The sequence below is a fragment of the Fusarium falciforme genome, chromosome 8 (assembly GCF_026873545.1).
Source record: "Fusarium falciforme chromosome 8, complete sequence".
Classification (NCBI taxonomy): Eukaryota; Fungi; Ascomycota; class Sordariomycetes; order Hypocreales; family Nectriaceae; genus Fusarium; species Fusarium falciforme.
In genome coordinates this window covers 3,576,928-3,591,809 of record NC_070551.1, presented here as the reverse complement: position 1 = coordinate 3,591,809, position 14,882 = coordinate 3,576,928, and the positions used below count along the sequence as shown (strand labels likewise).

Here is a 14,882-nt window from a genome sequence, read left to right as displayed (position 1 = left end):
AGGCCTGATTACAGGGCCTTACCAATCTGAACCTTGACTGCGTCTGCCACCTTCAACTCACTGTACTTCGGCGCGTCGGGGAATGCCAAGGCCGGGCAAGATTCAGCCTTAACGGGATGGGTCGAATCAGAGGCGGCCGACGCGGGGGAATAGCGCGAAGCTATTCGGGCGGTGGATGCATGACAAAGCCTGAGTCGATGAGCGAGCATGCAGGGTTGGATCGCTAACCGATTAGTCAGGGCCTCCTCAAACAATGGGTCTTCGGGGGAAGACGAAATGCCGAAATGTCATGTTTACGTATGGATCGTATGGGTTTTGGAACGTGCATGATGCGAAAGTTGAGGAGGCGATGGACGAAGATGAAGAAACGATGCGACGAAATTGAGGGGTGCAGTGACAGCTTGAATGCCTGATGAGGCCGCCATCCCCTCCCTGCATCCATCTCGCAAAATCACGTGAATTTTGAAGCTCGCTCACGTGATCACGCCCCAGCTGCGAACCTCAGCATCGCAACTTTTCCACGCGTGGCTTGACGCGCCCCGGGTACCTCGCAGCGCACTCAACAAAATGGCCAAATCTCCCATCGACGATGAAAGCTCGGATGATCATGTCGACGGCGATGAGAGACCGAGCGACCAGGAGTTGAGCGAAAACGACTCTGATGATGACAACTCTGATGACAACTCTGATGATGGCAGCTCCGATGACTCGGATGGCGGTGGCCTACTCGACACAATGGCCGCCGAGGGCAGTGAGGACGAGTCCAGCGAGGAGTCCTCTGACGAAGACGAGCTAGATCGAGGCGTTCCAAGCTCGACAAAAGCCCATTTCCCGCAATTTTGTCGCCTACCAATCGAACTGCGCCAACGCATCTGGGAACTGTTCTGTCCAGAACTACGCGCGCGACACCGTGTTCTCGACTTCAGCATCTCATATGGAACCGCTAGGCATCCAGATGCGGCCAGCGCATTCGTCTGGACTGTGCGCGATGGCCTCGCGCTTGACGATCAAACCAGGACCCTCCGAACCGTCCTTGCAGTCCACCACGAATCACGCGCCATGGCCACCAACGCCTTTCCCCATTCTCTCAGCATGGATGCCGGAGCAGGAGATGCAGTTGTCCGTTTCAACCGGGATTCCGATGTCATCTTGATAAACGGCCTTCGCAGCCCAGAAGGCAATCACGTCTTCCACCTCCCAGAGTTTGGCAGTGAAATCAAAAATCTCGCCCTCAGTGGTTGGAGTTCCCTTGATCAGATAGATGGAACAGCCGTCTCCAACTTTTTGGTCAAATTCGACCAGCTAGAGTCATTCTTTGTGTGCCTATCGTTTGCAAATTGTCGGAAATCCAGAATGGCTTGGTGCACTTCCGACCTCATCAATCGCTACCACACTCAAACTTTTGAGCGAGAGGCCGGCTTTGGAGAGAACCTACAGTGGTTGTACTGCTGGCCTGATCTGCGCAACCATGCCGATTTCGCCAAGTTCCAGGTGCAACGAGATGAAGATTTGGACAACCTGCCCGAGCCCTTGGACGGTCTCTTGCTTCGAAAAGGCGTCAAGGCATGGCCCATGGTTGTCTTTGAATTTGAGCGTGGCCTACGACGGTTTGAGATGCTGCAAACCCTTGGTCTCAACCCCGATGACAGCGACAGTGAGGGTTCGGACGAACAGTCGGAAGACGAAGACGGCGGTGATGAATCCGGGACCGACCTGGATGAGTATGAAAGCGACGGCATCGATGACAATGAGATTGTGGAAACCTACGAAGATTCAGACGAAGAAGGAATTTCCTTAGACGAAGGATCTCCTGGACCTTCTCGTGTCGATCTGGACGCAGCATCGGATGACGGCTCAGGAGCACAATTCTCCAGCCCAGAACCTGATCCTGAAGAACTCGAAACTGCGCCGGTTCCCAGAGGACGCAAGCGACGGGTGGTGTCGGATTCTGATGACGAGTCAGATGACGATGTGCAGCCAGCTAAGCGAGCGAGAACTGATCGCATCGACGAATCTGAAGATGATGAGGACGAGGAGCCTGTGCAATCTCAAGGAAGGGGCCAGCGTTCAGCTCGTGCTGTGGTATCTGATGACGATGATGACGAAGATGAGGAGGATGGAGGCGCCCCCAAGCAAGAGCCAGATGAAAATGCCGACGAAAGCGACGCATCGAGTGACGGCGACGATGAGGAGAATGAGGAAAGCGAAGACGAGTCAGAGGATGAGGACGAGGACGAGGAAGACGCGCCACCAGCACGCATGTCTCTAGCCGAGCGACTACGTCTGCACCGACAGGAGAACCCCATCGACGAAGAGAATTCAGAAGATGAAGACGACAGAAGCAGCCGGACTGCTGGTTTGGATAGCGAGGACGAAGAGGATGATGATGAAGATGAGAGGGAGAGAAACCCCTTCATGTTCGGCATGGCAGACGAGTCGGATGGGGAGGGCGAAGGGGGCTACGATGAGGACGACTATTGACACGCGTTCCAATCACGTACATTGCCAGACACGACCAAAACTACCTAATCATGGCTTGTTCTCTAGACAGATTCTATTTAATCACGGCCTTTTAATACACCTGGAAACCTCAGACCCGGCGATAGACCTATAGACACTTTCCACTTGCCAGCAGCATGACATACTGTTCGATCCTCTTCTGTCTCGTTTCAGGGCGCTTGGCCGTCTCCAGGCGTTGCAGGAAAGAGTACCTTTGCGTCCTATTGATGGTCTTGAAGAAGTCGCCCGCTGCCTTGTCGTCGTCAAGAGCCGCCTGGAAGTCCTTGGGCACCTCGGCGTTGCTAGATGAAGAGTACGCCCGTTCCCATCTCCCGTCGGCCTGAGCCGCGTCGATCTCAGCCTGGCCTGAAGGTCGCATCTTTCCTGATTCTATGAGAGGCGCGACCTTGTTGACATTGCGCTTCGACCAGAGACTCCCCTTGCGACGCGGTGTGAATCGCTGAATAAAGTGCTGCGCGTCAAGGGCCTTTCTCTGGCCATCGATCCATCCAAAACACAAGGCGACATCGAGTGCCTCATCGTAGGTAACAGAAGAAACACCAGAATCCTTCTTAGCCAGCCTAAGCCAAAGTCCCGTGTTGATATTGTGATTCTCATCAAGCCAGCTCTCCCACGCGTTCACGTCGTCAAAGAGGCGGCTTTCCTGATCGGGCACACGCGTCGCGGGAGTGGTTGCGCGTATTCGAGTTAGCCTTTTTGCGGTGGATCTCGTTTGCCTTGACATGGCTCCGTTTTTGCAAGGTTCTCAGGCTGGGGAAATGTAGAAATGGTTCGATTGAGCTGCAGTATGCAAGTGGTAAAGCATGAGGCTGACATCTTTGATGGATCTTGACGCTAAATGCGAGGCGCTAGGGTGAAACGGAGATCTTTGTGACACAGTGCTTGCATACTAAGCAATTTCTGCATTAAGATATATGGACTTAATTCTCATGATGAAATGACTGCTCTTTCAAGACAGACAGAGGCCCAAACCCAGCATGGCGAGTAAAACAGACGACATTATGTGGAGGTACAGGGTAGTTGCGACACCTCGGAGAGAACAGCGAAACTCCTCACGTGATGGCAAAAGCAACGCATGCCCGATGAACCGTGAGAGGTGGATAATCTCTGTGGCGGGGGGAGCCAGTGACAAACCCTCGATTACCTACTCTTGCGTTTCCGACATCTTGGGGAGTCCTAGGAAACCATGCCAGTAGCGAAAAGACCATGTCTCCAGTGTAAAGGTGAGGCGGCCTGGTGGATGTGTGAAGCTCTGGGCTTGCGCTGACGGACCTCGCAGAGAAGCATGTCAAGTGTACGTATCACCCTTTGGATATTGGGCTTCACGTTTGTTTCTTTGAGACTGACCAAGCATATTAACCCTAGGCGACGAAGCAAAGCCAAGATGTAATCGGTGTCAAGCAAAGAATCTCCCTTGCGCCCGTCCTGCCAAAAAGACGGTTTTCCGGAATGCGTCTATGGCACCGTTCAACACGAACCAGACCTGGGTGAGCGGGGAGATTAAAGAGTGTAAGTTGACATGATTTGTTGATTCCGCTCATAAGAAATCTACTCTGACTATCACAGTCTGCGTGAACTCACGAGGGGATCAACTGGATGGTCATCCTGGGTCAGCCTCAACAGCAGGGACGGATGTGATGGAAACGACATCTGGGCCGAGAGAACCGGGATTCAATGAGCTACCTTCTCTGAAAAGCAGCCATTCTTTTCCCATGTCCCATTCTAACCGCTCTATCGATTCACAACACCATGCTGGTGGTTCCCCCAGCTACCAAACACCCTCTTGGCAGCCTGGAACCGGACGCTCGCCCCCTGACTTGACCAGCGTTTCAAGCGGATACCTCTCAAACCCCGACCACCCTTCACCTTCCTATGGTCAGTCTCACCATCGAGGCAACAGCAATGCCATTTCACCGCACTCCCAGCCATTTCATGCTCCGGGAGAATCAACCACATTCCCGCTCAAGGATCCTCAGGAAGCGTGCCTATTACGGTACTTTGTGGAAGAGCTGTCACACTGGGTGCGCTTCCACCATTAAAATTACATGTAAAACTTGGCTAAACGACACTAGTTCGACCTCTGTGATGAGAGAAGGCACTTTCAGTTGGTGGTGCCGATCCGAGCACGCCAACACCCTTTCTTGCTCCACGCGATATTTGCACTCGCAGCTCGGCATTTGACTCGGTTACCGAAATACAGGACAGCACAGGGAATTCTGTATCAAGGTCAACTTCTTCCGAAGCTAACAACTCATGATGCGGTCGAGTACACGCTCAAGTGCATACCAGCGCTGCGAGACTTTCACGCCATCCAAGACGATGATCGTCTCGAATGCATCCTAGCGACGGCGGTGATCCTGCGCCAGCTAGAGGAAATTGACGACGAAGAGGAAGAGGCACGGAGCGATAGCCAAGTTGACGAGAACGAGGGTCCGCGCTCGAAAGAGCAGGTTAACTTTCTGGCAATCATCGATGCGGTCCTTAGAAGCCCGCCATCACAGACACTCTTCGGACGACGGTCGTTAATTCAGGCCGCGTACTGGATGGCTGTACGCCAGGAACTGTATCACTCATTCACCAAACGACACCCACCAAAGATGATTCTAGACCCAGAATATGGTCGAGGGGCGTCCAGAGCGAACAAGATCGTACTACACACGGCCCAAGTGGCCAAGTGGCGCTGGGCTGACGGATCCGAGCAAGAATGGCGTGAGTCGACCATGTTGACCTTGAAAAGAGCTTACCTGACAGATTATTTAGTGCGGCTTCAGAAACAGGGCGAGGTGCTTGAGGAAGAGGCGTTGCAAGAGTACCAGCCTTATTTCGTGCGTCCAGCCGACAGATCCAACGGGGAGATATTTCCGACAATCTGGTACGCTTCCGCACTCGAGGTCACGAGCATGCAGCTGTGTATAATTGCCAAGATGGTTCTCATGGCCGAGAACCCGTTCCTCGGGTGAGTTATTCGGCACATTGACTTGAATGGGAGCTGACGTCACAAAGAGGCCACTCGACCTCACGCGCACGATGGAGGGAGATTGAGAACGAGGTGCGCCAGATGATCCTGGACCTGTGCGGCATCAGTCTGTGCCATCCGGCGTGCCCACCGGCGCTCGTCCACGCGGCGTTCGGCATGGAGCTGTATGGCGACTTCTTCACGGACCACTACGAGCGTCGAGCCCTACGGGGCGTCGTGGAGAAGTTTCGAGATGCACGTGCCTGGCCGGTGAAGAAGCTGTCCAACATGTTTCAGTGAGTTTGACAGTTTGATTGAGTCAAACTGCTGAAGAAGAGGCGGGTTGAGACAACCATGTGCCGTCCGGCCGGCAGACAGGCAGTGGATTACTATTCAGTTTAGGCTAGCGGGAAGATGAGTCCCTTTGGGCTCTTGGCAGCGTTGGACAAGGCCAGAAATGGCATTTCCATTTCCCCATTCTAGACTTGTCAAAAACAAGAGGCCCACGTTGTGCCTGTCGTTCAAGAGCGGGCCGACACCTTTCGGCATATGTGAACCCCGTCATGATCACTCTGTCTAAAAAAGAACCCAACCTTGCTGCATTGGGGTCCTCTTGCCTACAAACTCGGCCCTACTTCTCACCTGCCATGCTGCGTCATTTCAAACTGCAGTAGACCCTTGTGTGCCTGACGCGGGCTGGGAGGGACCCGACCCCGGCTCTCAATGCCGATCATCCCCCACAACGCAATCTCCTGACAGCTCACAAAGGGACTCGTCTACTTGTCAAAACTCTCTCGTGAACACGCCGAGGTTCGGTTCGAGCTGAGAAAGAGGTGGTCAAGGCGAACGGCACCTAGGTTTAGCGGGGAAAAAAGAGGTCTGACGGTCGAAACATCTCGCCATTGTGACGAAACAAGCCCATTGATTCACACCATTGAGAAGAGACAGAAGGCACATGTAGCACAGGCCGCGTGCTTACCCGAAGGCATAGGGTGCAGCTTGGACCGTTTTAAACGCCTCGCTCACATCAGCTAAACCTTCCTTCTATCAGAGACAGGCACAAGGCACAGGGTCAAAGCCGCTATCAGAGTTTTACGCCAAAGAGCTGATCCAGCGACTTGGGACGCTCTATAGAGATCGGGCAGGCGCGCAACGACGAGACCATGACGACAGCATTCTGTTGATCAGCGCTACGGTCTACCAGTTCGCCGACCGGTGCTTGGCCCTCATTTGGAAGGCGCATTGACAGAGGAAGAGAAAAAAAAAAAATAAAAGATCTTGGCCACCAAGACCCATCTCGTTTGGCACATTGAGATCGTCCCGGGTGCAAGATATTGTCCTCGTGCTAGTCAACAAGGTCGATTGGATTGGATTCGGGCCTGACCATGTGCCCCCAAAGACGCCTCGCAAGCCCCCGGCATCGCTCCCAACAGGTTCCGCCCACGTTGGATGGGCTAGGGCTGAGCAACAAGCAAGCAGAGGCCAAGCCTTCGCTCGGTGCCATTGTCTCAAGAGGACGCCTCGTGGTCTACGGAAGAGGACAAACGCGCTCTCTTTGTCAAGTCACAATCCATTTCACGGCATCCTCGGGCCAGTGGTAGCTTGGGGTGTGTGTGTGTGTGTGTGTGAATGAACAGTGGGCCAGAGCATCAATCTAACCCATCACCAACAAATTGAAAGAGATCAACGCCTTCACGTCTTCGTTTATCGCGGTGCGCGTGGGGGAAACGCCGGCTTCAATGCAACCCGAAAGAGATTGGCGACCACCTCTCATATTTTCCTTTCTTCTTTTCAGCGTGACACCGACAGAAGGGATGAGATAAATTGAGCGATCCCCAAGAACCGAAGGAGGGACGGGGGGGACAGCGGGAAAAAAAATAATTCTCCGTTTGCTGGGGATGGTGGACCTTGCCAGTCAAGACCCATGTCCATGTGGAATCTCACTGCCGCAAGCAAGCTTTCACGGCAGCACCAGCACCAGCACCTGCACCAGCACCAGCACCAGGAACCAACGGCGGAGAGAGGTACTTGGTTGGACGTGGTGATCATCACAGTGGAGCCCATGTCCATCTCAGCCCGCCTCTTGGAGGAAGACGCCTCCTCTGGCTGGCTAGGGTCTGGCCTCGTGCTCGACGCTGTGTAAGGGAGGGTGATGTGGTAGCAGTGACTGCAAGGGAGGGAAGCAAACACGCATGCGGAGCAGGCTGGGCTTGAGTCAACAGCAACCCTCTAGACCATCAAGATCCTGTCTGTCGCGTGGAGAAAAACTGACTTTTGTGCTGTGACAGCTCGAGACACTCTCAACGGGCGTTCGAAGAAGGAGGGGGGAGGAAAAGAAGGCGGTTTCGAAAGCGCCCAAAGAGAGACAGCTAACAAACTCTTTCGAATATCTCTCACTCAAATTGTTCTCGCGTGTTGCGGTAATACAAACTCACTGGCCTTTTCTCGCGACGTCCCGTGTCTCGGCCGTACTCATCAAATGGCCTGCGTCTGTCGTCCTTCATCACAACGGTCAAGAGCAATCACCTGGCGCCACGAGCAGTCATTATTCGTCATGGAGGCGCCTGAACACAAGGCCAAGGCCCAGCAAAAGAAAGAAAAACAAGAGACACACACAGGAAAACGCTGCGCCTGTAGAAAGAGGCTGGCTCTACGTGGCTTGACAGAGTTTGGCTGGGCACACACAATCTCCTCCTCCCCCAAAAGCAAGGGCTCTTTTTTCCTGGTCTTCAGGGCAACCGCGGAGGCGCTGATCCCTCACGGCTTGTAAAAGGCACCCGTGGTTGGCCGTGGGCGCCGCTGATCCTTGCCATGTTGTCTCAGCCACTTTCCCCTGCCGCCCTTGGGCTCTGGGAGAATGAGCAAGAAGCAAGTACGGCTCTCCCGAGCTATTGCGACGATCTACATTTGCGTAGGGGGTGTACTAGACAAAAAAACGGCTTATCCTTGCACAACTGCTTGGCCCTTTCGGTAAGGGGTGGGCTCTCTTGCTGCACGATCCCCGTCTGAGCGTTCGATGCTTGCCAACTTGATGATGGGGAGCTGGGGCCTTTTTCCAATATCTCAATGTGTGGTGGCCCGTCCCCCCCTCCAAGCAGCTCTCCCGGACTGGCGGGTTGACATATCGGAAGACAAGGGTAGGAGGCCAGGGCTAGAGGCAGCCCTACTTCGCAAGAGGCCAGGATCAACACGATCGGGAGCCAGATTCACACGAAGCTAGCGTGCTTCCTCCCGAGCTGGAGGCCAGGGCAGGGGTTGAGCGTTGTTTGCTCTTCTTCCCTCTCTCTCAGACACTCGTCGTCCAATACATAATAACTCGTCATCTCCGCTTCCCTGTGCTTTTTGTTGGCGGAGACCACACATTCCTTTCAAAATCACGTTCATTAACTTGTTCCCATTCCCCCTCTTCGACTTCCATCCCGTCCCACGTTTTTACTCTCTCCACATCAAACAACAGGAGAAAGCAGCAAGCAGCAACAATGGCCGAGTCGGGGACCCCAAAGCCCGAGCCGCGGCTCGATGCCCTGGGCATCTTCTGGATCGTCTTTGCCCTCGCCTGGACCTTTATACTCGCAGGCGGAATGTACTTTCTCTGGCGCCGTCGCGATATGCCTCTGCTCAGGATCCGAGGCCTCCCTCTGTCGTTTGCTGCCATCATCCTCCTGCACCTGTACTGGGGCGCCGTCCAGACGGGCTACGTCTACTTCCCGCTCTGGACCCCCGAGGGCGAGTTCTGGATCATGAGCACCTACTTCCCCTTTGGTATCGCCCTCTTCCACGCCTCCAACAGCCGCTTCCTCCATGTCGCCAAGCAGCAAAAGGAGCTGTTTGCCATGGATGAAAAGTCTCCTTCTAAGACCAACCGATCTCGTCCCGGCTCTCTCATTGCTCGATTCAAGTCTCTTGATTATAACAAAAAGATCTACATCACCATCGGCGCAGGCATGGCTGTTCAGGTACGACCCATACGATAGACATCTCAACGATCTTTAACTGACTCTTCTCAGCTCATCCTCACCGTCACCATGTTTCTTATCTCTCGGAAATTCCACTCCTCGTTCGGTATCCCCGGCACCGAGCTCCATCCCGGCTCGGAAGAGTACCGCAAGTCTCAGATGGGCAAGGGCTGGGAATGGTAGGCCTCAATGTCCCGCCGAGATTGATCCCGACTAACATGTCGACAGGTGGCCCTCGGTCTTTTGGCAGTTCTTCTGGGCATGGATCGTCGCCCCTTACATCCTCTGGCAGGCTCGCGGTGTCAACGATACGCAGGGATGGAGGACGCAGACCATTGCTTGCTGCCTCGCCAGGTCAGTATCCCTTGCGATGACATGCTTGGACTCCACTGACCGAGACACAGTCTTCACGCTACGCCTATGTGGCTCGTCGCCTTGTATGTTCCCGCCATGGCTCCCGTCAACAAGTACTGGATTCCTCCTCAATGGTAAGCAACCTCTCCCTACATACACTTTGTTCGAGAACATGCAAAGCTCACTGCGCCTAGGCTCGCCATCTCCATCATGATGGTCGAGATCTTCACCGTCTTCCTCCCCTGCGTCGAGGTCATCCGACACCAGACTCTGCGACAAGAGACCCTCGACTCTATTGCTCAATGGCAGCTCAACAAGAAGGCTGCTAGCAAAGGTGCCAGGTCTGTCGCCACCGGATCAACAACAGTCGCCGTGTCTGCCTTTACAGCTTGGTCCAAGGACGGCTCCGTCAAGAGCAGCGGCTCTGGCGAGAGTATCTTGACCATGGAGGCCCTCGAGTATGTCCTTGAGCGCAACCCCGAGCCTCTTCAGCAATTCTCGGCCCTTCGCGACTTTTCTGGTGAAAACATTGCCTTCTTGAGAGCCGTCGCCGAGTGGAAGGCTTCATTACCCTCGGCTGTTCGTGACCCCGAGAAGATCAAGGACGCCTCAGTACAGGAGCTCGTCCGCGAACGATTCAACAGCGCCCTCCGCATTTACACCAACTTTGTCAGCTCCCGCGACGCCGAGTTCCAGGTCAACCTATCCTCGCAAGACCTAAGAAAACTCGAGGCCGTCTTTGAGAGCTCAGCACGCATTCTCTACGGCGACAAGCGCAACATCGACCCCGCGACTCCCTTCGACTCATTCGCCATGACAACAAAGGTCAAGTCCTCATCAGCATCTTCACACGGCTCCGAGACAGGCATCATGACCGAGTCCATCAACCACGACGTCGAGCACATCGGTGACAAGGCCCTCTACTGGGGTGACATTCCCGAGGGCTTTGACGCAGGTGTATTCGACGACGCCGAGGGAAGCATCAAGTACCTTGTCCTGACCAACACCTGGCCAAAGTTTGTCAAGGATCGACGATGCTCGATCGACTCTAACGATACCCTCGAAGCCGGAAATGGAATCCCCGCAGCCCGTTAATTTAAGGGTCTGGGTTATTTTTACGAGTATGGGAGTTTACGGTGAATGTCTTTTGGCGGGGTTTCTTCTGGGAGGAAATTTGATGCTTCAATTATTCTTAATGAAAACGCGACTGAATACCAGTCTTTCTTCCTCTTCACTCTTTGATCCCATGACTCTGTGTCTCAATGTGACGTGATGTCTTCCTCCAACGTGACGTGATCTTCTACTACCCCCCTTGGCACGGCGGCCCGTTGCCGAAACCACCAAAGCCACAAACGGCTTTGACGGAGCACTTGTTCCTCTTTCACCATAGCTCCTCGATGAAACTGACGATCTAGACTCCCGTGGCTGACTGAAGGTTTTTACAAAATCGTGGCGCTGGGCTCCCTGCTCCCCGGGTCTCACACCTGTCGAGGCTCAAATGAGAGGCGCGTGCAGAAAAAACAAAGCAAAGTCCGTGATGCAAACACCCACGCGCGAAGCAATCAAGCGGCCTGAGCGAAATTGTCCGTGTTGGGAGAGGCTTGCATTGACTGCAAGGGGCCCCTGAGTTCGCATTCTTCATTCCCAATGCTGAGATGCTCTAACCCACTGTTTCCTGCGGCTTCATCTCCACTGAGACCAGGTCATTGGAGCTGAAATGCTCAAGCTAACAAGCATCTGGCGATCCACATGGTCAAGGGCCTCAAGAGCTCTCCCGATCTCTGATAACTGACTGCGTGTCACAAACAGCTTCCCTCCCCACCTCGTGAAGCCATCTTCCCACGCGATACTGGAACTAGCTCAACGGCCCTTCCGACTGTCAAAGGGGTCTGGACCTGTTCTGCACGCGAGGAGAAAACGACCCAGTGGCTTGATTCTTCAGCTCTGCCACTCAGCACGTGGAAGCCAAAACGAGAGACCTGCATCATCGCGTTGCAACGCCGTCTCTGTTGATCCTGCTTATCACAGTTTCACGATCCCGACAAGAGCGAAAAACTACTGCAAGTCTAAATAATGCGCTCACGCTCCATGACGTGTCCTGCTCGTCATTTACCCATCCTCTTTGACACCTCCCGACAGACTGGGCCACTGGATGCATCTGATTCTGTTGATAAAGGGCTCGACCGCTGTCATGCCTTTATGGGGCTCTTTTCTTGTTTCTTTTTTCAGCAGCCTACAGGACACTAAACACCACCAACGAAAAATTCTCCAACGCCGCATCGTTAGATGGTGCGATGTGGCTGATCTCCAGCCTGATTCCTCTTCTCGCAAAGACGGCTCAGTTGTCCGAGGCCGCGGCGTCACAAGCCTCTTCCTTTAATTAACCCAATCTGAAAGTGCAAGGCCGAGGGATGTTGAGATCGATGTAACTGTGTGGCTTGACGGGGTGCTCCCGGCGTAGTATTCGCTAGCGGCTAGTTTCCGTGTGGGAGCTAGCAAAAGGCGAGATCCAAGCGCAGTCGAGGCGCAGAGATTTTGCTGATCAAGATGTTGTTCCGAGTGGACAGATTAGGTCTGGTGATCTTGGTGACCACCTTCGAATGGATAGTGGTGGTATAGCAGCGCAACTGGCACACCCATCTTCATGCTGTGGTATGGACCGTCGTGTGGGTTGTTCAGCTGCTGGATCATGGTCTGGCGCTCAAGGCTTGGCTGTCACTTGGGGGTGGGTCAGAAACCGGTCATGTTGGAGTTCTTTTTAGCCTAGACGACCGATATTGTATGAAGAATTGGGTAAATCTATTGCAATGCTGTTAAACAGAGTGTGTCGGAGAAATGATGAAACATCACAAATTCGAGGTGAAGAGTTTGTGCCACGGCTATATACCGTAATATTTGGCCCCCTTGCATCAACCACTGATCCCCGAGTAGCTCAGTTGGAAGAGCGTTCGGCTGTAACTGCCTTACCTCGAAACCGAAAGGTCACCTGTTCGAACCAGGTCTCGGGGACTCAACATCCATTTTTGCCTTCGCTTATATTTTTTTAAACCCTTCGCTGGCGTGAGCTCTTGTCATCAGTTTGCCTATCATATTCTTTTTCTTCTAAATATTGAATCTTAGGGTTCAGTGTGTCTCACCAGCTACCTAGAACTCCTGTTTGCCTGTCAATTCCAGCGCCTTCTGTGAGCCGACTGCTCCGACTGCTTGAATGACTGCGTCTGCATAAGAGTTCATCAGGACGACAAAACTATCCTGAAGCGCGGAAAAGCCAACCTAGTGCCCTTGTCTCAGATCTTGAAAAGCCCTACTGAACCTCATCCTCTGCCCAGTGTCGAGCATAAAACAGTGTCAGGGACATCACACCGGACCTGAAGGAGAACTAAAAGAGACGCCCATGCTAATCTCACCATATATGGTACACTTGAGACTCCTGCCGACGGAACCAAAACTCCAACCACCCTTTCATCGGAAAGCATTCCCACTGTACTCCCTGAAAGCGATGAGTGTGCTCAGTGGCATGTGTCACCTCCACCTCGCTGACTTGAAGTCGATAACCTCGCTTTGGAGGGCTATGCTGGAAGTTGGCAATGCAAATCCACGTTGGAAGCGTACAGGTTTTTGAACAGTCAATTCCAACTCGGCATTGCCCCAGCGCTCGTTGGCCCCCATTGCCATATGTCAAAAGTATTCCTCGGCAGAACCCCGTGTCTGGATCGCGAAAGATCTCGGCTCTGATAACACCTGAAAGAGGTGCCGAGGAGAAGAAGGGTCTTCTAAAGGGGGGAAGGGAAGAAACGGGAGAATTAGGCGTAAACTCAACTTGGTCCTTGCTGCTGGATGTTACACCAAGAAATGATATTGGGGAAAATTCAGGGACATCGTATACCAAGGCAATGCCATAGGCTGTGGTTCTGGAAAGGACCGTGGTTTCTCCTCTCTGATATGATCCAATGGTAATGTCACCGCAGAGCGTGGTTCGTATCTACTACTGTTAGAAAGCCGACGTCAAGACAAATTAAGGAGAATCGTACCAGATAGCATGCGCCCTGACGTGGAGTGCCAGTATTGGACCACTCATTCTGAATCCCAAAAGCCTCGACACAGTCTTTGGCGGGTAAGGGAACATGCACCCAAACCACATTGTGCTGTCTCTCCTGAGAGAGCTTGTGGAAAGTAGACTCGGCGGTCGGCTCCAAAGACGAATGTGCATGAATCGCCCAGGTTTCAGAGCCGAGGAAGAAGGTGACGCCTGTGCAGTCTCGGGGGTCGATGGTCCTCAATTGACGAAACCAAGACTGTTTTGATAGTTGGGAAGAGCTGTAGAGAACACAGTCGACTGGCCTTTGAGGGCATGGCTTATCCCAGATATGAAGAAGATTAACTCCCGGGAGGGGAACAAGGCGACAAAGTCCAAACTGGCTATGTTAGAAAAGACAAGAAGCCGAGGGACACATGGAACGTGAGACACACCTTGAAATCAACAGTCGTATTCCTCAGAGAGTGCTCGGCCTCGACGATATAGGCGAAAGAATCAGAGCGAGAGTTTGAGGGGGAGGGAACCTCGAGCAATCTCTCGATGCTACTGATTCCACACGAATCTATCTTGATGCGGATAACCGCATTAGGAGTAGAAGAACGTGAGCCACGAGTAAGAATCGGTGAAAGGCCCCGTTCCCATGAATCGATCTGGGCGATATCATATGAGCTGAGTGCTTGCTTCTCCGTATTCCAGGTCGTAGATGCGCGGTCGACGAATTCCATCACAGAAGCATAGCGCCAGAAAACAGCAGATTCTGAAAGGCGCTGGATCATTTCCGCAATCTCAAGAGGGAGAGAACGAAGTCTCTGCATGTCGCACAGGTCAGCGGCGAGATGCATCGCTCTCTTGATATCCAGACGAGGACGGAGCCCCAGAGATGGACCGGCATGCCAGGGTTCTCTCCACGTAGCGAAACAGGCCAGCCTCTCTAGCTTGTCCGTAGCTGTGCACTTTTGCATGAAAACGTTGAAGCACTCGGTGTGGAGTGTCGCCGCGTCGGGGGCTTCATTGCAAGCATCACAAAAAGGCTGACGACATAGCCGTAGGCTGTGAAATG

The 14,882-nt window shown here is 53.4% G+C and overlaps 4 protein-coding genes and 1 pseudogene across 5 annotated transcripts, besides 1 other annotated feature; 3 read left to right on the top strand and 2 right to left on the bottom strand.

Moving 5' to 3' along the window:
- Positions 1-567: 567 nt before the first annotated feature.
- NCS54_01089000 (2EXR domain-containing protein) lies at positions 568-2,481 on the top strand (the record flags this gene model as incomplete). Its single annotated transcript, XM_053156181.1, has 1 exon — positions 568-2,481. One exon carries the CDS (start codon positions 568-570, stop codon positions 2,479-2,481), a length of 1,914 nt encoding a protein of 637 aa, XP_053012156.1.
- A 127-nt stretch (positions 2,482-2,608) lies between these two features.
- Positions 2,609-3,244, bottom strand: NCS54_01088900 (Hypothetical protein; the record flags this gene model as incomplete). The annotated part of the gene is made up of 1 exon (XM_053156180.1): positions 2,609-3,244. The coding sequence occupies one exon, from the start codon at positions 3,242-3,244 to the stop codon at positions 2,609-2,611; it is 636 nt and encodes a 211-aa protein (XP_053012155.1).
- Positions 3,245-3,706: 462 nt separating this feature from the next.
- Positions 3,707-5,776, top strand: NCS54_01088800 (Hypothetical protein; the record flags this gene model as incomplete). Its single annotated transcript, XM_053156179.1, has 7 exons — positions 3,707-3,743; positions 3,800-3,814; positions 3,886-4,029; positions 4,087-4,541; positions 4,593-5,229; positions 5,281-5,476; positions 5,524-5,776. 7 exons carry the CDS (start codon positions 3,707-3,709, stop codon positions 5,774-5,776), a joined length of 1,737 nt encoding a protein of 578 aa, XP_053012154.1.
- A 3,167-nt stretch (positions 5,777-8,943) lies between these two features.
- On the top strand, positions 8,944-10,881 carry NCS54_01088700 (annotated as a pseudogene). The gene is made up of 5 exons: positions 8,944-9,432; positions 9,484-9,611; positions 9,661-9,786; positions 9,837-9,920; positions 9,981-10,881.
- Positions 8,944-10,881: a sequence feature.
- A 2,720-nt stretch (positions 10,882-13,601) lies between these two features.
- Positions 13,602-14,598, bottom strand: NCS54_01088600 (Hypothetical protein; the record flags this gene model as incomplete). Its single annotated transcript, XM_053156178.1, has 4 exons — positions 13,602-13,619; positions 13,673-13,768; positions 13,818-14,201; positions 14,257-14,598. The coding sequence occupies 4 exons, from the start codon at positions 14,596-14,598 to the stop codon at positions 13,602-13,604; spliced, it is 840 nt and encodes a 279-aa protein (XP_053012153.1).
- Between the last annotated feature and the right edge of the window lie 284 nt (positions 14,599-14,882).